The sequence below is a fragment of the Podarcis cretensis genome (genome assembly GCF_951804945.1).
Source record: "Podarcis cretensis genome assembly, chromosome: 14".
Lineage (NCBI taxonomy): Eukaryota > Metazoa > Chordata > Lepidosauria > Squamata > Lacertidae > Podarcis > Podarcis cretensis.
The window spans coordinates 28,145,921-28,169,183 of record NC_137183.1 but is presented as its reverse complement, the minus strand read 5'-3'; the positions used below and the strand labels follow the sequence as shown (position 1 = coordinate 28,169,183).

General features: G+C 41.9%; 2 protein-coding genes across 4 annotated transcripts in view; one reads left to right on the top strand and one right to left on the bottom strand.

The window, feature by feature from the left end:
- The first annotated feature begins 2,449 nt into the window (after positions 1 to 2,449).
- On the top strand, positions 2,450 to 8,454 carry CALML4 (calmodulin like 4). Its single transcript, XM_079953562.1, has 5 exons — positions 2,450 to 2,560; positions 2,691 to 2,721; positions 4,338 to 4,478; positions 5,414 to 5,602; positions 6,620 to 8,454. The coding sequence occupies exons 1-5, from the start codon at positions 2,558 to 2,560 to the stop codon at positions 6,715 to 6,717; spliced, it is 462 nt and encodes a 153-aa protein (XP_079809688.1). The 5' UTR covers positions 2,450 to 2,557; the 3' UTR covers positions 6,718 to 8,454.
- Positions 7,448 to 23,263, bottom strand: part of PIAS1 (protein inhibitor of activated STAT 1) — a 53,605-nt gene continuing 37,789 nt past the window's right edge. For all 3 annotated transcript variants that reach the window (XM_079953558.1, XM_079953560.1, XM_079953559.1), the window contains exons 5-14: positions 22,525 to 22,615; positions 21,807 to 21,941; positions 18,513 to 18,618; positions 17,669 to 17,742; positions 16,605 to 16,765; positions 16,265 to 16,395; positions 15,768 to 15,942; positions 14,228 to 14,370; positions 13,600 to 13,637; positions 7,448 to 12,371 (exon numbers count right to left, since the gene is read on the bottom strand). In XM_079953558.1, the coding sequence (XP_079809684.1) occupies positions 12,075 to 12,371; positions 13,600 to 13,637; positions 14,228 to 14,370; positions 15,768 to 15,942; positions 16,265 to 16,395; positions 16,605 to 16,765; positions 17,669 to 17,742; positions 18,513 to 18,618; positions 21,807 to 21,941; positions 22,525 to 22,615 (1,351 nt within the window). In that variant the 3' untranslated portion in view covers positions 7,448 to 12,074. The remainder of the gene's footprint in view (positions 12,372 to 13,599; positions 13,638 to 14,227; positions 14,371 to 15,767; positions 15,943 to 16,264; positions 16,396 to 16,604; positions 16,766 to 17,668; positions 17,743 to 18,512; positions 18,619 to 21,806; positions 21,942 to 22,524; positions 22,616 to 23,263) is intronic.

Genomic DNA, 23,263 nt, shown 5'->3' with positions numbered 1-23,263 from the left:
GGCAATCAAGCCTAATTCAATCCCATAAAAGTCCCAGGCCTGAACCCTAATTGGAATGGGTCAATCTGATCAGTTTCATCCATGAGTATTTCGTTCCATGTGGGGTTGGGTGCCACAACCTTCTCAATCCCCTTTCCCCCAAAAGGGAGTATTTGCAACCAAGCGGTAGGGGTCCAGGGACATTCTCAGGAGTGTTCATATTTCCACCTCTTTCAAGGGTATCGTACTTCAGGTTATGCAGCATATTTATTTATTTAGCCAAACGTCCTTGTTTCCATATACTGCATTTGTTCAGATGCTGAGAGCAATTGTCCTAAGGCATTATTGATGCTTGAAAGGAAGATCCAAATGGTAGCCCTCTGCTCCCTAATAAATACAGGGCAAAATTCCCAGGAGATGTTATCCTTGCACAGTCACTATTCGTCTCAACTGGTTTGTAATTAAAAAACAGCAACTTGAGGCCACCTGGGGCAGACCTAGTTGTCTCTCGCTCTGCCACCATTAACCGTCTCTCCTGCCTTTGTGGCTAAGGCCCCCTCTGGAGAAAAACCTATTTAATCCTAGTAACGTTTTGGGCAGTGCTTTTTTTTCTAGGTACTCACTGCCCAGAAATGGCTTGAGGAGGGACAGCCGAGTGGGGAAAAGGAAGCGGTACTTTGCACATGCTCAGCGGACCACCACAGCCGCTTCGGCCCTCGCCTGAGGCTGCGGTGGCAGGGGGAGGCTGCTGCTGGGGCTACCCACCTTGCGAGGGGCCTCCTCATGAGGGCAGTGGCTGAACGTACTTGGTGGTGAAATGCTGAAGTAAATGTAGAAGGTGCTAAGGTGGCAGATGCAGGGCAGGAAGGGGGCTTTGCTTGGGTGCAAGAAGGGTGGAAGCAGCGGCTCCTGAGGCACCCACAGAAGGGGAGGGGAGGGAGTAGCCGGTTAGGATGGGAGGCAGAGGCGCCAACGGTGATGTAGAGGCCTCCGGTGTAGCTGCACCAACAGCAGCTTGTGCATCACAACAGCAAACAGCAAAGGGTGAATGACAGGACGTGTCCCAAGCTGAAAGACTTATGGGGAAATATTTATAATGAGTTGAAAAAAACGTTGAAAAATACATTTATTAAAAAACCAGAGGCCTTTCTACTTGGAATAATAGGATTGGAACTGCCTAAAAAAGATGTTAGATTGTTTTTGTATGCCATTATAGCGGCAAGATTACTACTAGCTAAAAATTGGAAATCTCAAGAGCTACCAACAGTAGAAGAATGGCAGATGAAGATGTTAGACTTTTTGGAGCTGGCCGACCTGACTGGGAGAATCCACGATCAGAAAGAAGAGGAATATCAAGAAGACTGGAAGAAATTTAAAGACTATTTAGCCAAACATTGTAATATAAAACAACAGAAGTCACTTGAAAGTATCAAAATGGCTTAGGATTAGAGTATGAATGTATTGTAAAACATTATGGATTTGGGAAATGTTGAAAAGAAAGGAAGATAGTTATTTGAAGGAGTTAATTTTATTAGAAAGAGGATATTGGAAAACTGTTACAAGGTGATTCAATGAAATTCAGATAGGGGGGATTTGAGGAAGTCAGTTAACAATGATAATGAAATTGGGTCCTAAAGTAATGTTGGTTCATATTTTTGTCTTTTTCTTTTCTTTTTCTTTTTTAGTAATGTAATGTCTTTTTCTTTGTGTGTTATATTTGTTATAAATTTGGAAAATCAATTAAAAAAATTGAAAAAAAGGGTGAATGACAGCACCCCACAAGGCCCGAGCAGGTGGGTGCCTACCGTCTCTGAGCGCATAAAGCTGGGAAAAGGTAGGGGGGGCAATTCAACACCCCCCCACACACCCAACTTTGGTTGAAGCCTGTGTGGAGAGAATTCGCTACGTGTCACGAGGAGTGGCCAAGAGAAAGGGTACTGCGTTCTGGCACATTCCAGAAGAAAAAAGCACGATTTGGGGGACCAAATTTTTAAAGTGAGGTCTAAGCATCCGTGGGAATCTCTTGCCCTGCTTTCTTCTGCTGGAAGATTCATCCATGCTAACTGCTAGTGGTTGAGTGACCTCCGTGTGTCCTCCTGAAACAATCGCATTAAGCATTAGCAAATGGGCACTAGTGGGTATTTAAACACAGCATGAGGTGTCTTGAAATCTTTTTGGGATTACCAAGCCTTTGAGGCGCTCTATCATTTGGGGGATTCCAGGGTGGTAATTGCTGCTTTTAGTATGGTGGCATTTTCTAACAACTGTCACCCTTGTTTGTTTGCTTTTGTTTGTTTAAAAACACCTATGGAGAGGTGAAAAACAGCTTCTAGTAAATCGACATTTCCATGGCCTACTTACTGTCTGTTTAGTAGCTGCTGAAATCCAACACACAGCATGTCCTGTATCCATGACAGCAAAGAGTATTTATTACACCTGCTGCTTCTTGCTACTCGTCGGCACAGGTGGACTTTAGACTTCGACCATACTAAGTCAGACGCGGAAGGCAAAGAGACTAGCAAGCTGGCAGGCAAAAGGAGTGGCACACCCCACTGAAAAGGACAATTAATACCCAACAATGGTGAATGAAGGGGGACAGAATCTAGCTTGTCTATGTGTGTTGGAGATGACTGGGACGGTGATGTTTCTTGCTTTGCAGATTACAGTTTAATTTATCAAACTTTCCCTTTTGTTCCTTTTGTGTGTTGCAGGCAAAATTCCTGTCCCAAGATCAGATCAATGGTATGTACCTTTTAACAAAACACTCTTTGCAACTAATTAAATGTTCTTACCTTCTTCTTGTGTGTGTCCTACTCTGCCTTGGAAGAACGCCAAAGCAGATTTTTAGGAATTCCTTCCAACAAGTTTCTCATTGAAGCACTGAGGAAGGTCATTTTTAAGTCTTTAAAATATTGGGGAAGTGAGTGCCCACATCTTCACTAGGTATCATGGCACCAAGGATGCCACCATTTAATGCAGGGTTTCCCAAAGTTTCCCAAGTTTTTGGACTGCTTTTCATAATCCCTGGCCACTGGTCCTGCTAGCTGGAGACCCAAGTTTGGGAAATGCTAGTTTAATGTCTTTTGCAGTTCTTTATAGACGGCTTGTCTATTGATGCATCTGAAGGCAGCCCTGTATAGGGAAGTTTTTTAATGTCTGGTGTTTTACTGTGGTTTTATAATTTGTTGGAAGCTACGGTCCCAGCGCCTGCCAACCTAGCAGTTCGAAAGCACCTCCGGGTGCAAGTAGATAAATAGGGACCGCTTACCAGCGGGAAGGTAAACGGCGTTTCCGTGTGCGGCTCTGGCTCTGGCTCTGGCTCTGGCCAGAGCAGCGATGTCACGCTGGCCACGTGACCCGGAAGTGTCTCCGGACAGCGCTGGCCCCTGGCCTCTTAAGTGAGATGGGCACACAACCCCAGAGTCTGTCAAGACTGGCCCGTACGGGCAGGGGTACCTTTACCTTTTTACCCTGAGTGGCTGGGGCGACCCAGTCAGATAGACGACATATAAATAATTACTACTACTACCTTAGAAACAGATAATAAAAGAAATAACTTCAGCTACCAAGAACCGCTGCTTGTTCTCAGCCACAAAGTCCTTGTTGATGTGAAAAGTTAAGCACAGCTTTACAGTGGTTCCTCTGCTTTTCAAAGGAAGAGTTGCTGTTTTACATTGAAATGGGTTAGCATTATATTACTGTTTTCCTGCCGTTTTGTCCAGTTGTTTTCCAAGTGTTGCTCATGCAGTGGTTATAGTAAAGGTAAAGGGACCCCTGACCATTAGGTCCAGTCGTGGCCGACTCTGGGGTTGCGGCGCTCATCTCGCTTTACTGGCCGAGGGAGCTGGCGTACAGCTTCCAGGTCATGTGGCCAGCATGACTAAGCCGCTTCTGGCGAACCAGAGCAGCACACGGAAACACTGTTTACCTTCCCACCGGAGCGGTACCTATTTATCTACTTGCACTTTGGCGTGCTTTTGAACTGCTAGGCTGGCAGGAGCAGGGACCGAGCTCCTGATGCATCTGAAGGCAGTTGTGGGGATTCGAACCGCCAACCTTCTGATCAGCAAGTCCTAGGCGCCACCCACGTCCCAATGCAGTGGCTATAGTAATCTGAAAAGAAATAAAAATGAAATGATAGAGAGGGACTTGCACTATTCCTAGAAGGTAGCTAGCTTCCATCATCTCTCTTTAGCACTGGCGTGCCCCTCTGGGGCCTCAGTAAGCATAGATAATGGCCAGGGGTGATTATGGGAGTTGCAGTCCAGAAACATCTGGAGGGTCAAAGGTTACAGACACCTTCTTTAGGATGTGTCAGTGAAACTGGGTTTCTTCCTCTCCTCCTTTTTCCTGACTAGAGTTCAAAGAATGTTTTTCTCTCTACGATAAGAAGCGTAAAGGCAAGATCAATGCCAGTGATCTCATCACTGTTATGCGCTGTCTGGGGAGCAGCCCCACCCCCGGAGAAGTGGCCAGGCACCTTCAGCTGCAGAAAGTTGGTAAGTAAAGGGTAGGCATAGCCAGTGCTTTAATAAACACTCTCTAGTAAAGGCAAGCTGTACAAATTACTTAGATCCCACCCCAAAATTCCTGGTCAGGTGCTTCTTTCCAAGGGTTAGAGAGCTAGTGTGTTTTAATGCTTAAAGCAAGGTTAGCCAAGGTGATTCTCTCCTGCTGTTTTGGAGTCAAATAATCATAGAATTTTAAAGTTGGAAGGGAGCTAAAGAGTTGTCTTGTCCAACTCCCTGCAATGCAGGAATCACAGCTCAATAATCCCTGACAGATGGGCATCCAAACTCTTCCAGTAGAGTCCACCACCTTCTGAGGGAGTCCATTCTACTGTCCAACCACTCAGACAGTTCTTCCTAATGTTTAGTCAGAATCTCCTTTCTTGTCATTCGAATCCCTACCCTCTGAAGCAGCAGAAAATAAGCTTGCTCCCTCTTTTACATGACAGCCCTTCAGATATTGGAAGATGGCTATCATGTCTCCTCTCAGTCCCCCCCTTTACCAGGCTAAACATCCCCAACTCCCTCCATGGTTCCTCACAAGGCTTGGTTTCCCCACCACTGCCTGTTCAAACCCTATTAGCATGTATGTGAAATTCGAAAGAAAAAAAAACAAACAAGTTTCCAATGTGCATCACTTTACACTTCTTTATTTGAATTACATTCAACATTTTAATGCCCAATTTGGAGAGGTCCTTTGGGAGCTCCTTTTTTCTCCTTACATCTGTGAACCACTTGGTGTCATTAGCAAACTTGCCCAGTTCACTGACCATCCCTAAGTCTAGATAGTTTACGAACAAATTGAAAATCTCAGGTCCGGATGCTGATGAGCCATGATGGGACTGCTTAATCCCCTCCATGGGGCCTGTTAGGCACAAGAAACCACCAATTCAAGCAGACTACCCAATCTTTCTTCTGGTTTCCAGACAGGACTGGAGAAATGGATTTTTCAACTTTCCTGACCATCATGTACAGGCAAATGCAGCAAGAAGATCCCAAGAACGAAATCCTCTTGGCCCTGTTGATGGCAGACAGGAAGAAGACGGGATTCATTTCAGTGGCAGAGCTGAGGGCCAAGTTAATGAATCTAGGAGAGAAACTGTCTAAGGAGGAAGGTAAAAAGTTCTTAGTGGAGAGATTCTCTCTTGGCTGGCATGCATTTCTGACGTGTCCCCTCAATCTTAATTTTGCCTCCAGCGAACAGGTTTTTTTAACAATATTGTATTGATCAGGAGTAATAGGTAAAGGGTATGCTTACTATGTGAAGCAGAAACTCTCCAACCATTTCCAGGTTATCTACCATCAGCCAGATGTTTCGTTGGACTACAACTTACATCAGCCCCTGACAGGAGTTGCAGTCCAAAGTATCTGGAGGACACCAGGTTGCAGAAGGCTGCTTCACAGAGTCTGACTTGAGAGTCGGTGTGGTATAGTGGTTAGAGTGTCAGAGTAGGACCTCGAAGACCAGAGTTCAACTCCCCAGTGAAGCTCACTAGATGACCCTGGGCCAGTCACTGCCTCTCAACCTAACCAACTTTACAGGGTTCCTGGGATTGAGAACCATGAACGCCACCTTGAGCTGCTTGGAGGGAAAAAGTGGGATATAAATGCAATACATAATAGCAACAACAACTGGTTATATTTAAAAGCATTTCCTTTCTATTGTAATAGGCTTTTCTGAAACATCTCCAGTCCCCAGTTTGGTTAATTACTAAACTAATCCCATATTTAGATTGCTCTCTCAGACCCCTTTGCTTTCCCATTTTCAAAATGGTACTTCTCTTAAGGAAGTTACATAAATTAGCAGTGGCACTGGCTCCCACACTTTTCTTGAGAAAACTGGGTTGACAGCACCAATGTAAATATATGGAGCCCCAGAGAGACAGGCGGGTGAGTGGAATAGACACAAGTTGTCAATTTCTGAGACCAACAGGATTGGGAAGGAAAGCTGTTGGACTTGTGCCTTTGCACAATGTAACCCACCTATTCCTTGAAATGGGAAAACTCCTTGGACCCACTGTAACATAGTTTACACTTGTTTCACACACACATGTGAAAAATAAAAAAGGTAGACAATAATCTAGATATAATGCACAACTGACATGCCACAATTACTGTGCAATTGTTTACAGTGGACAACCTCCTGAAGGAAGCCAAAGTGGGCCACAATGGAATAGTCAGGTATGAAGACCTGGTCCAATCCATTACTCTCCCTGTTGCCGACTACTGAATCATTGGAAACAGAAGGGCAACCGTCGTCCTTGTGGCTTGCAGTGCTCCTTCAGGTGCTTGATGGAACTGGGATCTCTCCCACTTACTTGCCTTAAATGCTTTGTCTTTTGGAATCCTCAAATTTATATAGTAAAGACCCTATTTTTCCCAGGCCCAAATTGTTGGTTCAAACAAACCAGTGGAACTGGGCTTGTATAAAATGGACCACCTATTTCACTTCAATTTCAGTGTTTTAAAAACAAGGTGCCTAGGAATCTGGGTTATTTTTCAGTCCTGTGTTGGTGGGCCAAGAATTTTAAGGTAGCGTACAGGAAGAACTTGCAGGTTATGTACTATTATTATTCAGCAGGGTTGTGTCTCCTGACCTTGGCAGGAGATGTGTGGTTATTTTCCCTGTAGTGAGAAAGCCCATTCAAATCTTGTTTCGAAACAAGGTGGGCTTCAAAAACAAAACAGCACAGAAGGTGCTGAACAGCCACCACCCACGCAATCAGTGGCTACCACTCTTGTCTCTGTGGGGCATGATCTACCAAGCCAGAAGACAGCCCCCAAGTTGAGCAGGTCTGATTTAAGAGTACTTCCAAAACCCACTGGCAGAAATTGAGACACAATAGAGTCCAGTTGTGTCACATTTGTGCTGGTTACCTATAGGACTTCTCAACAGACATGCACACCTCCCTAATAGCTTTCCTGCAGATGTAAATTTACAGTGTGCAAATTCAGCAACATTTATTCCAGAAGAGACAACGTAATAATGCTTTTTATTACATCTAAAGATGTTTTACATAAACAGGTAACATTCAGTAGGGTAAACCATTTTTTTTCAATGCATGTAATAAATATTTTCACTTGATACTTTTATACAAACTGACATTGGTCTACTATACATTTTATTTAAAAGCCACTTTTAAAACTTGTTTGGCATGCTGTATGGAAAACTAAGAGAAAGTTAAGGCAATGAATCACAGATCTGAGTTTATGGAATTAATAACTTTTTTAAAGTTTCTGCTTATTTACATATTGTTTTCCCTTTTGTTAATTAGAGCAACAAACAGCAGCACAAGCTGGGGGCCTCTGGCAGGTTCTCTCTCAATAAAAATCTAAGCTCTCATTGAAAGGAAAATAATAAAAACAAAGCAAGACATAATGTATTGTGAAAAAGAAAACACCCTGAAATGTTTAATGCAATGAAAAAAATTAACCACAAAAAAAACAAAAACAAGGACTAGCTACAAGTTCAGTGGAAGGTTTCTAAAAGTGCCTTCTTCCAGGGGAGTATGGTATATGTTTGATAGGGATAAGAAAATCTGGGAATGCAGTAATGAAAATATTGCAAGACTTTGCAACAAACTGCTAGTTAAGTCTTAGCAAGGTTTAATTTGGTTTTGCTTTTAGGTAAAAACAACAACAACAAACTCTGCATCGAGTAATGCCCACAGAAGTGATTCAGAATCACTCTACCCCTGCTATTATTCAAGGATCTTGCATCTGTGTGTACTTGTGTAGACACACACTCACTCACTCACTCACTCACTCCCCCAAAATTTTTGTACAAAGTGAGACACACATCCAAGCAGCACACATCCCTCTACTTCTCTTTTGGAAAAACAAGGACAAAACAAAGTGAGCCAACAAGTTATGAAATGCAAGAAGTACGCTTTCCATATTCAAATTTAACAGGATTTGTGTGTTAACTAAAAAACACCCCTTAACTCCATGTTACTAAAAAAAATATCTCTGCAATTCTTAAAAATTAGTATTTTAAAGAAACTGACAGACTGCAGGTAATGCCAAAATGGAACCTTTCCCCAATTAACTATTATTGTTGGCTAAAAAAAACACAAACAACTTAAAACACACACACACTGGCCAGGAAATAGCTTTTCAAAAGAGGTTCCCGGAATTAAATACATCAAAAATCCCCTCCCCGACCCAAAACCCAAGTTAAGGGAGGCCAGGAAACACTATTCAGTTTGAATTGGGAAGATTCATTGTTTTTACTTAGTATGAAGGACAGGAGGAGCAGGAAAAGACATATAAACAATGGTTTGCTACCTTAAATTTTCAAGCGCTCTCCACATTAAACATTAACTGACTGACCTTTTTTTTGTGTGCCTTGTCTCATTTGTAATGCTTTTAAATTTCTCATTCCCAAACTGCAAGTGCAATGCCCACCCCTTACTGCCCACCGTGGTGAGAAGTGTCATTTACCTTATCAGACAGAGAGAGAGAAACATGGAAACCCGTGGGCTCAATGTAGCAGGTACCTTTTAATTTCACAATTAACTGGACTTAAAAAACCTGAACCAGTCCTAAAAGATTTCTAGTCTTACACAGTTCTAGATCTTTATCGAGCACCCACAGGCTAAGAAAGAGGATGGGCAAAATCCTCCCCCTCCCCAAAACACCATTCAGTCAAGTCACACTGAAGATAATTGCACTCTCAGGCAGTTCCCGTTTACTGTAAAGCACAATATTACTTCCAGCATTCAAACACACCAAACAGCACTGAAAGCAGAGTACGGCGTTCCTTGAAGCCTGACAAATTGTTGGAAAGTCTCCTAAAATTCTGACTCGACAGTTGTTTTGTCAGATGTAGAAAAATCTCGACAGACATGCAGATAAAAACCATTTGAGTTGCAGTAGATACATTTGGTGAGTGGGGGGGGGGGAGCCTTGTGTAGATGCTGTAGCCAAGTGCACACTTATATATGCTTGCATTGCATGACAATAAATGGGTCATAAATACACTCAATTGCAGCCCATCATCTGCATGCACTTGACTGTACCACATATTCCAGGTAACAATATAGGAAGATGCCTCATACTGAGTCAGACTATTGGTCCATATAGCTCAATATTGTCAACACTGACTGGTAGCAGCTCTCCAGGGTCCCAGGCAGGGGACCTTCCCAGCTCTACATGGAGTTGGCGGAGACTGAAGCTGGAGCCATCTGCATTCAAAGCAAGCTACAAGACCCACATCTTACAATGTATTTAGCAGGTGGTACCCAGACTCACGTTTAAGTGCCTGATAAAAAGCATTCACCTTAAGCTAAGAAGCAGAGCATCAGCTACAGGGTTTCATCAGAACACTTGTCAATTTTGACTCCTGCAACTACACTGTGACCAGACTTTCCAAAGTTAGCAAATCTCTGATTGTTTCAGTGTTTGGAATGATCCTTCCAATTGCAACAAAATGGGACCACATTTTATATTAAGTTAAGCCAGTTTCATTATACTTTTAAAAAAAGAAATCAGTTTCTGATGCCTCCAAGCTAGATTGAACTTAGAAAGGATTCCTCTTTTGTGTTCCTTTTATTTAGATTTTACTGACATTTAATAAATTATAAACTAGTCAAAGGAAACATTTCAGCCAGACAGTAATGGAATTCACATGCATGAAACAGACACACTGAGACACACACACAGAGAGATCTATAAATACATATATACACACACATATACATATGAACAAACATTTTAAAAATTCAAGTCAGCTTTTAAAATGGCGAAGGGGACATTTGAAAACCCACTTAGAACATTTATACTGTCTCTCAATTAGTTGAAAAGAAATGATTGTTTCCTATTAAAAAGTGGTGGCTTGATATCAATGCAAAGTTTATCTTAAAAACGATTTTGAAAACAAAGCTGGGGGGACAAGATACTAACTTCTGCAGCTATGGTTTAAAGAAATCGCTAACATGGTCTTTGATAAAGTATAGCAAAAAAAGAAAAAACTACAACCAACCCTGCTACCTCCCTCCTTCCTATCCATTCCTGATTTGTTGTAAACCTAGATTTTTAAAAGCTAGCTATAAAGTATTTTCACAGCAGAGAACAGATCTGCACTCCAATGAGGGCTCTGGGATACATCAACATGGCTGCTTGGCCCTCCCCTTCTTTCTCCCATGTACTATGAACAGTTTCCCTTTCTCTCCGTTTACATGTTCTGTCATTTAGTAAAAAAGGAAGAGTTTAAATAATCCCCAAGTTACTCTTTCCTAATTAATCATACAGGTTTCAAGGTAGTTGTGGGGGGGGGGAGAGTGACCCACAAACACTAAAGGGGAATTAAATATAGTTTCACATGCTCAGTCAGAAGAAGCCAAAATCATTCAATAATTATTTTGAAGCCAATAAGCAGGTAGGGGGGTGGATCACCCTCAAGATTTTAACAAATTTTGGTAAATTTGAAGGAAAGGGGGAAGGACTTTGAACTTAAAAAAAGAGTTGTGTGGGGTTCGGCCACTAATATAACCCAATCTGATGCAGGTTTGTTCTGAAGCACAAGTGCGTAGGATTGGAGCCTATAGTTCAAATATGCTTGCAAAAAGGACTCTGCGTGCTATTTGTTATTAACCGCTGCAAAATACATCTTTTTTCAAATGATATCATCTCATTTAAGTCCTGATAGCACAGTACAATGTAGGAGTTTCACAAAAGAGATTTTTAAAGTCCTGGGGAAGGAAGTTTGAGTGTTAGGCCAATGGCAAATGACCTCAAGAAAGCAAGTCTTTAACACAGAACATTTAACATACAAGAAAGGATCACCGATGCCTTTATGGCAGCAGGATTTTAAGAAGCCATTTTGCCTCATGCAAAAGCGGAGAGACCTTCCAATGGTAATGCTTCAACATGCAGGAGTGTGGGTATTTTTTTCCCCATGAGGAGAACTGATGAACACACAAACAGAACAATATGGTGTCTGGTGAAGGAACAAGGAAGGTTCCGAACAGAAGTTCGGAACCAGAAGAAAGAGCTGAAAGAACATTCCAAGAAGCCACACAACCAGTTTAGCAGGCAGAGAATGCTGTGGAATTGACATAAATTACAAAGAAAGAGAGAGGGCCTGATCCACTGGCACAAGACTCATTCAATTCAATAGTGCTTGTGCAGGAAAATATTCCCAGAGGATTGTGCCCTAAGGAGGAAAACCATTCCCTCCAGTTATTGTGGGTGCCATCTGTCTTCCCTGGAACTAGAAGCCTCCCAGAACTTTTCAAAGCTTCAATCACTCCATTACTTTTCCATTAATATCACTGTGAAGAAACAAAGTGATGCAGTTAAAAATCAAAGCCTTAAAACAAACGAACACTCGAGACAGAAAGGTTGGTGTAAAATCTTCCGTATCCAAAAATCTAGGTTGGGAGCTTTTGTCATTTTTTTTACCAGTCAAACCATATTTTGTTTATATACAAAAGTACAACTGAAAATATAGTTTTGTTCTCTGTACATATCTTAATATTTTTTTCCCTACAAAAAGGAAAAGCTTGTCTGCATTTCTAAACAAAATAAGATAAAACAAAACCCCAGATCTCTCCTCTAGCTAGTCCAGTGAAAACTCAACAAGATTCAGTCCAAGGAAATGATATCCGGCATGACGCCAAAGAGAGAGGCTGGGTCTGTGTTACTTCTGTTGGCCACGGGGTGGCCATGGGTCTCTCGCAGGCTGTTGGAGGACACGAGGCTGCTGTTGCTGCCGCTGTTGCTGCCGTTAGTGGCTGGAAGGGTGGCACTCCCTCCTGCGTTCAACTGATCCAGGAACATCTGAGACGAAGCATAGGGGAAAAACCGGGAGTGCAAAAGTTCTGGGTCATCTGAAGCAGACACGGCGGCGGCTGCAGCGGCCAGAAGAGAAGTGCTATAATGCTGGAGATGTGAAGGAGGACAAAGGGCAGCTGTGAGGCACTGGAGAGCAGGTTTTAATAAACGGTACTCATGCATATTTTTGCTACTACTCCACTGTTTTTATTTCACGCCCTTCACCGTAAGGGTGGGTTGCAGCAATATGCTCACACAAGTAAAAAAAGCAAAACCAGCACAGTATAGATAAAACAAAAGAGGTGGGTTCACAAGGGTTCAAAGGCCAGGGGGCTACAGGCCAATGAAGAGGGGATTCCAAGTACTTATGGGCAGCTCAGTTTCTTTCCAGAACTGCCACTGTTACAGGTTACAGGTGCCATGTAATAATATCTGCTTCACACTTGTAAGAAACCTGTATTTTAATATAAGAAGCACCTACACTTTGGAACTCCCTGCCGACTGACATCAGGGCCGGTGCCCTCACTGTATTCTTTTTGACACCCACTAAAAACATTTTTGTTTTGGCAAGCCTACTCAGACATGTAGGATGTTGGTGCATGTTTTAAACTGGTTTCTGATTGTTGCCGATTTTGTTTTATTTTTGAACGTTTTAAACTGCTTTTACTGATTTTACTATTGTAAACCGCTTTGATACAATTTATACACTCAAGCTGTGTATAATTTTTTTGAAATAATAAAATAATAAATAAAAGGGTCATCAAAACTCCTGCATGCAGTTCACAGGCATGTTGGATTTGTTGGGTGCAGTAACTGGACACAGAACCGAGTGCCCCAAGAATACTGGTTTTCTGCAGTCATACTCTAGGAAAAAGGTCAGGCTCAAGGTTTCACTGAGAGGATTACTGAAATCAGAGGAGGCAGTATAATGGGGAGGAAGTGAGACCTTGACTGTGGGGAGAAGCCCCACTTCCTATTTACTGGACTTTACTGGCAAAATGCAGAGTCCTTTAGCATTTCCTCAAGGAAGAAAAAGACCTGAATGCTTTTTAAAAAACAAGTTAAATGTTCAGTTTTAAACAATACTTTTGCAGTGCAATCCCAGTTGTGCAGGCTTGCTCCCCTCAGTGATGGAAATAAATGCTAGAATAATGTATTCTGGCAAAGATATTCTAGCACATCAAAAATAATTTATAATACTGCCTGGTGGTTTCAGACACTTGACATTTTCAATTTGGGATACTGTATTAAGAAGAAATTCTCCCTATATTAGATCAAAACTACTCCCCTTTGTGACTGTTCTAGAATTGTTTCCTGCCTCCCATTAGCAGCTTACCTGATTGTCTCCTGGTAAGAATGAGAAGAAGTCCAGTCCTATGAAAAAGGCAAAATGAAACAGGTTCATTTTCTCAAAACATACATCCTAAAATCAAACAGCTTTAAGCAGAATATAGCACAGATCCTAATCACTCTTGCTTAGCCTCCAGCCTTCCTCAAACAGTGCTTCTCTTAAACTAACCTACGCAAAATTATGTCAGGAAAAAGAAAAATATGTTAAGTATGTTGGTTTTTTTGCTACAAACCTTTGGTGACAGGCCTTGTGAAGCCATGAAAAGGGGTCAAACCTTGTATGGCCCATGCTCTGCACACCTTAGATTGTAGGCTCAACCCCCAACACCATCAGTTTAAAAGGACATTAGTAGCAAGGTTGTGAAAGGCTCCATCACTCAAGGCAAATACCTCACACTCAGTAATGTGGTGGCTGCTTCTCTACTACTAATTACAGTAACTAATTCAGTTTATATTCCACCCAAAGAAGCCCGGGGCAGCAAACATATCAATAATATGAAATATGTTTAAAAGCCTTCTGAAAACAATTGAAACATTCTTAAACAGTTAAAATATCCAAACAGTAATTTCAGGTATTACTATTATCTATGATGTTTGTCCTGTCAGAAACCTACCTTGGAGGTCATAAGGCATGGGTGTCATATGGAACGGGTGCCTGTAGTCTTGTATAAGTGACGTGTTGATGTAGCTTGTGTCAACAGCCGGAAGGCTTGGGGTTCTTGAAACAGGAGAGACTTGATGCGGCATACTTGAAATGCTAAGAAGCAGAAGCAGAAGCCTGAGTTTAGAAGATGGGGCCTGCAGACTCCTCCTGCAGTATCCCAAACAGACAGAACCTGGGGTTCAGAGCTGGGCATTTGTGGTCTTTCCTAAAAGACAGCTCCTTTCACTTCATGCTTTCTGACAAATGTTTGATGCAGCTAGATTTTGCATATATATTACTGCCACAAATAATCCTGAGGTTCTCTTGCAGGGTCCTTTTCACCCTGCCTTTTGCTTTTGCACCTCCTGCTTGCCATCCTTATCCCCACAATTCAGAACCTAATAACATAAGAAGGGCCTGCTGGATCAGGCCAATGGCTCACCTTGTCCAACATCCTGTTGATGTATGCAACCCTCATGAATAATTTCTGCAGCACAGGCCTCTGCCAAACATTAACCGCATGGAGGGGAGAACCTAAGAGCTCTTTCATGTGCTTCTGTTTCCAGAACTGGGGCTAGTGAAGGATTTGGTCACCTGGGGGCAATTTTTATTCACCAGAAAGGGACAGGTGAGCAAGCAATGGCAAGCTCTTATGCACAGCTCAGAAATGAAATACTTGAAGATATCTGAGAGCACCTCTGAAGGCTCGGGGTTCAAATCTCACTTGGTTTTATACTCCCAGCCTCCTTTAAGTATTCTGGCAACTGGAAATGGGCATTGTAATTTCAGCAAGGTAAGGGTAGAGGCAGGGAGTGAACTAGTTCAGACTTCCTGTTTCTGGAAACTCAAGACAAAAAGTCACACATAACAGAAACCACCCCCCTCCCTCATGTAACTTAGCCATAAAAGACTCTGTACAGTTAGTTCATCATTAAAGGCAATTTTTTGAAGTAGGGTATTTCCATGCTTCCCAAAACAAAATATATTGTTATATTAAATACACTCATGCCAATACCCTACTGTATTTTGATTAGCTAATCACCTTGGTTACAATGTCAGAGGTGTCATCTAGCTTCCACAATTGCCCCAATACTTGTTATAGGTCCAGAAACTGTACTGCCTCAGGGAAATTCTCAATTATTATTTGTTGTAAAAATGCATTGGATACAGTCTTTTTGCCAGAACCGGTAACAACTTTCTTTCTTATGGGAAAAAGAAGCAACAGAAGGGCCACATTTGCCATTAAAATGCCACTGACTGCATTCCATGTTAGTCATAATCAGAACACGCCTATTGAAATTAATGGATCTGACTGACCGAGGTCCATTAATTTCAGAGAGTCTTCTCGGAACATAACTTCAGCTGAATACAATCCAATGCTTTTAAGTTGAAAGGTTTTGATGGCTTACAAGTTCCATGAAATGAAACAGTGAGCTCTGCCTACACAGCATCACATTGAGGGCTCTGAGCTGCAGCCCACCACTTCCCAAGGCAGCTAAGTGTCTCCTCACCTCTTATTGTTAATGGGTGATGCAGGAGACAGGGAAGGGCAGCTCCTCTTGGCCGATGGCTCCTCCTCTTCTTCATCCGATGAGCTGTCAATGGTTAAGTCAATCACCTCAACTTTCTTATTTTTGCTTGACTGATGAGAGGACACTTGATGATCCACAGAAGAACTTAAGCAACCTAGAAAGAGACCAGTCCAGTGCTGAAGTCCCAACTGGTAATTGCAACGTGCGTGTGTGTTAAAATACAGTTAAACAGCCATACGATGCTGGGGGCTGTAATCCAAAACATCTGGAGGTCTCCAAATTGACCCAAGGCTGATCTAGATAATCAACCTGTTCCAGAACAGTGTGCCTCAAGAGGACTTAATAGCATTGTAAGGTCTGCACTTAGGAATTACACACTTACAAAGCACCAAAATCATGAGCCAGAACAAAGAGGAGAAAATGAAAAAGTCAAAAAGCAGGAGCAACAGTTTCGCAAGTCGACTTCAGTAACTCACCTTCCACTCCATTAAAAGATGCAGTAACCTCTTGTGCCTCTTTTTTTGATCTCATAGGAGCCCAGGTTCCGTCTTCCTTAAACTGAATTTCATCACAATCTGTGCAGTATTTCAAGATTTCCATAAACAACCTATTTAAAAAGAGCCTCCTTAGAATATCACCCAGAAAGCATGGAGGAATTTGCACATAAGGAACATTCATGCTTCTGAAATCCATCAGAGGTGGCAAAAACACACAACCTCAGTGGTTTCAGACCTTTACAAAAAGGGCAAAAATATTTCCAGGCACATTACTTGCTTCACTATACCCAGCTTTTACTGGCTTCCAAAAAGTACTTACCCATCAATTATTAGGTGTTCGTAAGGAGCTTTGTTGTCGCACACAGGGCAAACCCAGGTGGGTTTCTTCTCATTCATTTGAATATACAAAGTGGCATCAAAGCACTGCAGATGTGAACAAGTCAGGGACCTGCAGGGTATCGCCAGCCGCATTTTACCAAGCTATTAAAATAAAAAGCGAAAGCATTCTTTTTATGCCTTGATTTACAAAAAAAGAACAAAGGATTCTGCTTAAGAGAGATGCATTTTAAAATCATGTAACTCCAGGTAAGTCAAGCAAGAGATTCAGGTTACACATAAGAGTGGAAGGCACACTCTCCTTTCACTGTCTGCATGAGCAGCAATCAGTCCACCTCCCCAATATGATCTTCCCAGTGGAGTCTCTTTGATCAACACCTCTGGTGTAAATACTGCCCAATATCTCAAGTCACAATTTGGTCCAAGTCCTATTTCAAAAACCATACACTACAGAACCATTTTCACAGCCTCAGATTTCACAGGTTTCATCTCTGCGATTGTGTGCTCTGACTGAGAAAAATACCTCTCACCTCTGTAAAGCAACTTACAGAATTATCACTGTCACATTCAGCATGACGAAGGACAGCCTCTGATACATCTAAGCTGAATTATCTGTCCCATTTACAAGTCAAGAACTGGCAATGATGCCCCACTATCAGGTTGCAGGAAAATGAGGTTGCTTTAGGACAGGGTTGGCTACCCTTTGGGTGCGCCCCCCAATGTTGCTGGACTGCAACATCCAGCAAGGGGCATAACTTGGACAAGGCTGTCTCTGACATTCACAGTGGAAAGAGATCCTTCCTGCTAAAGTTTGACTTGAAACTTTCTGCCCCATTCTACAGGCAGCTGAGGCTGACAAGAGCTGTAGGCTATGGGAGACTGTTCCATACCAATTACCTGCCCTTCTCACGAGGATATTGCCAGTTTCAGACTTCTGCCCTCCTGAACACCAAGACCCTTTGCATCAATTAAACTTGGGTTTTCAACTTCTATTCAAATTGGCATTGCTACAGCAAATAAAGTCACTTTAGGGAAGTTAAGACTTACTGGGCATAGAAGAGAAACTCTTAAGCTGGTTGTTGCTATTTCACTGTCAGGATCTGCAGTTAGTTTCTCTTTGACTGTCAAGGAAAGAAGAAATGGGGGTGGGGAGAGGAACAAAAGAACTATTAAAAGATCCATGAGGCACATTGGTTAAAAAGGCTGGGAAGATCAGCAGCACAGGAATCCTAACTGGAGAAACCATCACTTGCTGTAGGTGGAGTTAGGAAGTTCTGCCACCTTAGAAGCCCCAAGATCAGCTGGCAGGTGAAGAACAGCAAGACACCAGGCACTGACCTTTCACCCATGGGATACTGAAGGTGGGAAAGGGAGAGAAAGTCATGGAGGCAGAAACGGTCCTAGACTGAGACTAACTAATGAGCAAAAGGAGAAAGGTCTGGAATGAACACCAACCCAGAAAGAACTATAAAGCATCTTGCGGCACCTAAGAGACTAGTAAATTCATTATGACTTAAGTTTTTGTGGTCCAGAGTCCACTTCATTGGCTGCATAAAGGGTAATCCTAAATCCAGCACACACACTCAAACATTCACTTCCAAGATTCAGCAACCCCCCGAAAAACAGCAGGCAGACCAGCCCACTCCAGTTCAGGAGGCTTTATATTCTGAGGTTTTTTCTTTGCAAAGGAAACTTAAGAGCTGGGTTCCACAGAAACTGTGGACCCCAGATGCGGCAGAATTATCAGAGCGTGGAGAGAACTTACATTCTGGGCACCCTGAACATTTCAAGCCCCCATCACAAACGGCAGCATTAACTGCATGAGGAATAGTTATCACTGTGTCTATCTATCTGGACATTTATATAAGGAATATGCATGAAGTGGACATACTTAGCGCTCTAGAATGATCAGGATTCCTGATGCCTTTCGCTCGTAACCTCTGCAACAGGACTGTAGAAGACAGTTGCTTGACAAGGTAGACCGCCATAGAATAATTCTGAATAGAAAAAAAGCAAGAACAAATGAGAATCAGCTTGGCCAATGAGCATGCATCTTATTTTAATGTGTCCAAATCCCATCCACCCACCCGCGTTTTTTCAGCCCTCAGGAACCAGAGGCAAAATTCACTGGCAACGTGTGCAACACAACTCTCATTTATGTCTACACCGTTCCAGCAGGGGAAAACATGGCAGGTGCTTTTACTTTTTTGCTCAGGGTCGAAAGACAGGCCTTGTGCGAAGAATCAGGATAAAAGTAAGCGTGCCCTGCATGAAGCCTTTTACCTTATCAACTCACAGTTGGCAGTGAATTTGGAACAAGAGAACACCAAAAAAAGTCCGTCCAAATGAGACTTACTATCACCCAATGATAATAATATTGCAATGACTAACTCAACAATTGTGGCCATTAGGGAAACTCAGCATGTTCCCCTTCCCCACTCCAAAATCTACCAACTGATCACAGTTTGGCAGGCAGGCAGAACAATGGCACACTGACGTCTTTGCAAGAGATATAAAGACATAAGGTGTAAGTACAGTTACAAGCATAACACAAATGTAAAAGAAGCTTTAAAAATACTAACCATAAGCATGTATTACTCCTACAATATACTCTTATAAAAACACTTTGTAAAAAAAAAAACAATCAAGGGTAAAACAAGCCCATTTTCTCTAATATTTAAAACATAAAGTTATTTTATATTTTATAATGTGCTTAAGAAAGATATTCTTGTACCAGCAGATGCAACACTAACATTGAATAATGTAAAAACTGTGGTTTACAAACAGCTTCAAAATGTATTGGCACTGACAGCAAAGTTAATTTAAACATCTCTTCAAAGTCAATGCAGGGGAATTAAAAAGTAAATCTGTTACATCAGAAACAAAGTAATAAATATATTGATTTACTCCAAATGCAAGCCTGCTAGCACTGTCTTACAGAATTCCTATGCTGTAAATAGTGACTATATGGAAAATGATTTCTAACTTCAAAGAAGAAATTGGCAGTTTCCTTTATTTATTATTTATATCTGCCATTCTTTTTGGCATAAACATCTAAAAATAATTTGGCTACTCTCAGAATACAACAGAAGTGAAAAATAAAATTATCTATTCAGCTAATCCAAATATAATAAGCAGATGGTACAGAAACATCCACTTCCAAAGTAGAAAAACCTATATACGTCACCACCATTTAACAGTGTCAATGAATAGATTGTCAGGTGAATGAATCAATTTCTCTTCGAATTCACCCATATAAAATTAGCCAATTCTGAAGCCATAGACATCACAGTACTCTTAGTTTGCCAATTACATTTCCAGAAAACAGAAAAACCTGATTCTTCAAGAGACTCGGCTATTGAGGCAAGATGGTATGTTAGTGGGTTCCTATTGTCACTCCTTCTGTTCAAGATGTTGGTTGTGATTACATTCCATTAAAGGAGGCATAGAATTTTTAGTGATGCAGTCTAAAAGTTTATTTACTTTTAAAGCTTGTGTTCCACAGATTGCCCCAATAAAGACAGCTGAAGATGCTGATTTCTTATCAAAATATGTGTGCACCTTATTGGCTTTCCCACCTTCCTGTTGTTGGTGTGCTCCTCCTCCCTCTGTGTATGCTATGAAAGTTTGACCAACAGTGCATTGCTCTGTGCAGCAGAAATTACTTTTAAGAACTCCAAACAAGCTGTCTTTGCTAGATACATTAGAGCTAAATCTCCTGCTGCCCTGCCTGAAAGCCTCAAAACGAGTTGAAAGCAGAGGAGGGTGATAGTGCTTAATTTTTAAAAATTAACCTGGGGACTCAGGGCTGCCTAGAAGCTACATCCTCTGATCTAAAAGCCTTGTTCTCCTGAGCTCAAATTTCTCAAGGCAAAGGTCTTTAGAAGCACAAAGGATCCTGGTGGAATCTGAATCCAATTCTGTCCAGCTTTATGATTCCACAATTGTAGACACCATTGCTTTTTTAAAAAAAAGCAGTGCCAGATATAACAAAGCCAAACCTTTCTTTATTAAGCATTGCTTAGTATGTTATTAAAAATGTTTTCCCCATCAAACTTGTAGAGGGCTACATGTTTATTTAATGCTTCAATTAGGGCAAAAGACAAGAGCTGCTAATTAACAGCATTATTTACTGACAGCTTGAATCTACAGAGCGTGGAACTTGCCCACAGCAAGTTTTGATGGAAATTTTGGGGGGTGGGGAAGAGAAGTCACATGGCATAGAAGCTGGAACAAGGTTATTATGCCTTTACCTGAATTACGTTGATCCAGACTGGAAATCTGTGTTTGAAAGTCCCAGATGGTATTGCAAATACCAACACCCACTATGAGACCTTGTAGAATTAATTACAAGTTCCAGAAGGCAATCATGTTTGAGTCTCGTGGCTACCAAACTGAATGTGCCATGCAGCTCTATGACCCTTTAATTTATGTGGGGGCTCTAAATGTTAACTGCATGGAGTCAAGCAATGGCATTGGGATTGCATCTTCTTTTGCTTACAGTAAGTCTTTGGAAATCCAATATTGACAGCCTTTCTCCATCTCCTTATCTAAGCTTTCTATTTCTCAATCAAGGACCTACAAAGCCTTACGCGGCTCAGACCCATTACCTCAAGGACTGCCTCTCCCCATATGAACCAACCTGGAACCTGCAATCGACATCTGAGGCCCTTTTCCGTGGACTTCCATGGGAGGTCCAGAGGGTGACAACAAAATAATGGGCCTTTTCAGTGGTGGCTCCCAATCTGTGGAATGCTCTCTGCAGGGAAGTTCGTCTGGTGCCATCGCTGAATATTTTCAGGCACCAGGCAGAAACATTTCATTTTAAGCAGATCTTTGGCTTTTAACTGTACGTGGCCTTTTAGAATGTATGGGGCGTTTTAATGGTTTTTCCACCCTGGTTTTAATTTATGTTTTTTTTTTTGTAAACAACTAACAAATTTAACACATAAATAAATCTGTCTATATTCCATATCCCTCTTACACGTCTACATACAGTCCATTCAGGGTCCCTACTCAAATGTAGCAAGGTAAACTAAGATATAGTCAGTACATAAAAGTGTAAGAAACTACAGAAAGATTTCCACAAAGGTATTAGATCTTGACAGTACTAGTCAAATTCCATGAATTTCTACAGATGCATACAGCCCCCACCCCACCCCCCTGATAGCCAACTGTAACTCACTCTTCCTATTTCTGCAGTCCACGAGACAACGATTGTGTTTGGTACTGTCGTGGACAGCCGCACAAGTGAGGTGATGTTGATTGGTCTGCTAGGTCGCTTTGGTTCAACCCCATTTTTGGTTGGTGGAAGATAGCCCTGAAACAACACACACATCACCATGAATATGCAAAGCAACTTCTCTTTTGCCCCCTTGTTTGTCCTTGAATGACCTTCCCTTTTATTGATAGGGAACTGAGGTTGAGACGCAAGCATCTGATGCCCAATGACCAGTGCCTCCCCTTACTTACTTACTCACTGCCTTCCATCTCTTAATGAATGGGAAACAACATCCAGTCCCTGATATCCTCCTATAACCTCTCAGGAGGAGGAGTGAACTGGACAGGAAATACAGAGTAAAACAATTCCGAAGTCCCTCTCAGGATCTCCCACTCCTGCTCTCTTTAAATTTCCCTAGACCCCAGTCTATATGTGAGCGAGCGAGACTGTGAATGGCAAATGGCAATGAAACATTGTCAAGTGGGAGTCACAGAAGAGTTCATTTGCTTTTCTTGTGTGTCACTTGTTGAATCTTTCAATACAAGACTTCGGTAGCATTGCCTTGAATTATCCGGTGCAATTCAAGACACCACTATTCACTTCAATATCCCCCAAACAATTTCTTTCTTTCCCCCCCAAGAAAGCATCTTTAACTATTGGCCAAATTTCTGAGGATACTCACAGGTAGGCTACATGGTTTTCCATTAACTTTCACGCAAAGATTTGGTGGGAAGTGATCTTCCTGTGGGCAGCTGGTCTCAGATAAGCAAAACCTAAAGACAAAACAGTGAGTTCAAGGACATTTTATATTAAACTCTATACAGGGTCTGTAAATACTACAAGTGACATGGGGAAATATCATTATCTGTGAGCCAGTGTCCCATAGTGCTTTGAAGCAGCCTTCACTAATCTGATGCCCTCCAGATAGTTTTGACAACAAATACCATCAGCCCAGGCCAGACAGCTATGCTTCCACCAGCTCTATCACTGTACAGTAAGCCCACAATTTCTCACTTTACATACACAATCACAACTTTACGTGAGTCAATATGGTGGCATAGACCCCACTCCAAGAAAGAAAGAAAAACACAATTATGTAAGCTAAGAAAATCTACATACATCTTATTTTGCATCCAATTACCAAGTGTGTAAGGTATAATCTGAATTAAATATTTCAGACTTTGAAACTTGGGGAGCTCAAAAGCTAATAAATCAGACAGGCTACAGACTCCTATTGGAAGAGAAGCAAGACTGGGTCCCCTAGGGGGGAGCACAAAAGCTTCATCCCCTGAATGACAGGTGTTTCTGAAAAGACACACTCTTATCCGCGTATGGAGGCTTCCACAGATTGTGGGGAGCAGTCCCCATCAAAAATGGGGAAACACCTGCTGTATGCACATCAGAGCGCCATGTCCTCTAGT

Bases quoted from the DNA above. Each gene is read 5' to 3' on its own strand.
- CALML4 (XM_079953562.1), top strand. The intron at 4,479-5,413 runs GTAAGTAAAGGG...TCTGGTTTCCAG, and splicing joins CCTTCAGCTGCAGAAAGTTG to ACAGGACTGGAGAAATGGAT. The intron at 5,603-6,619 runs GTAAAAAGTTCT...AATTGTTTACAG, and splicing joins GAAACTGTCTAAGGAGGAAG to TGGACAACCTCCTGAAGGAA.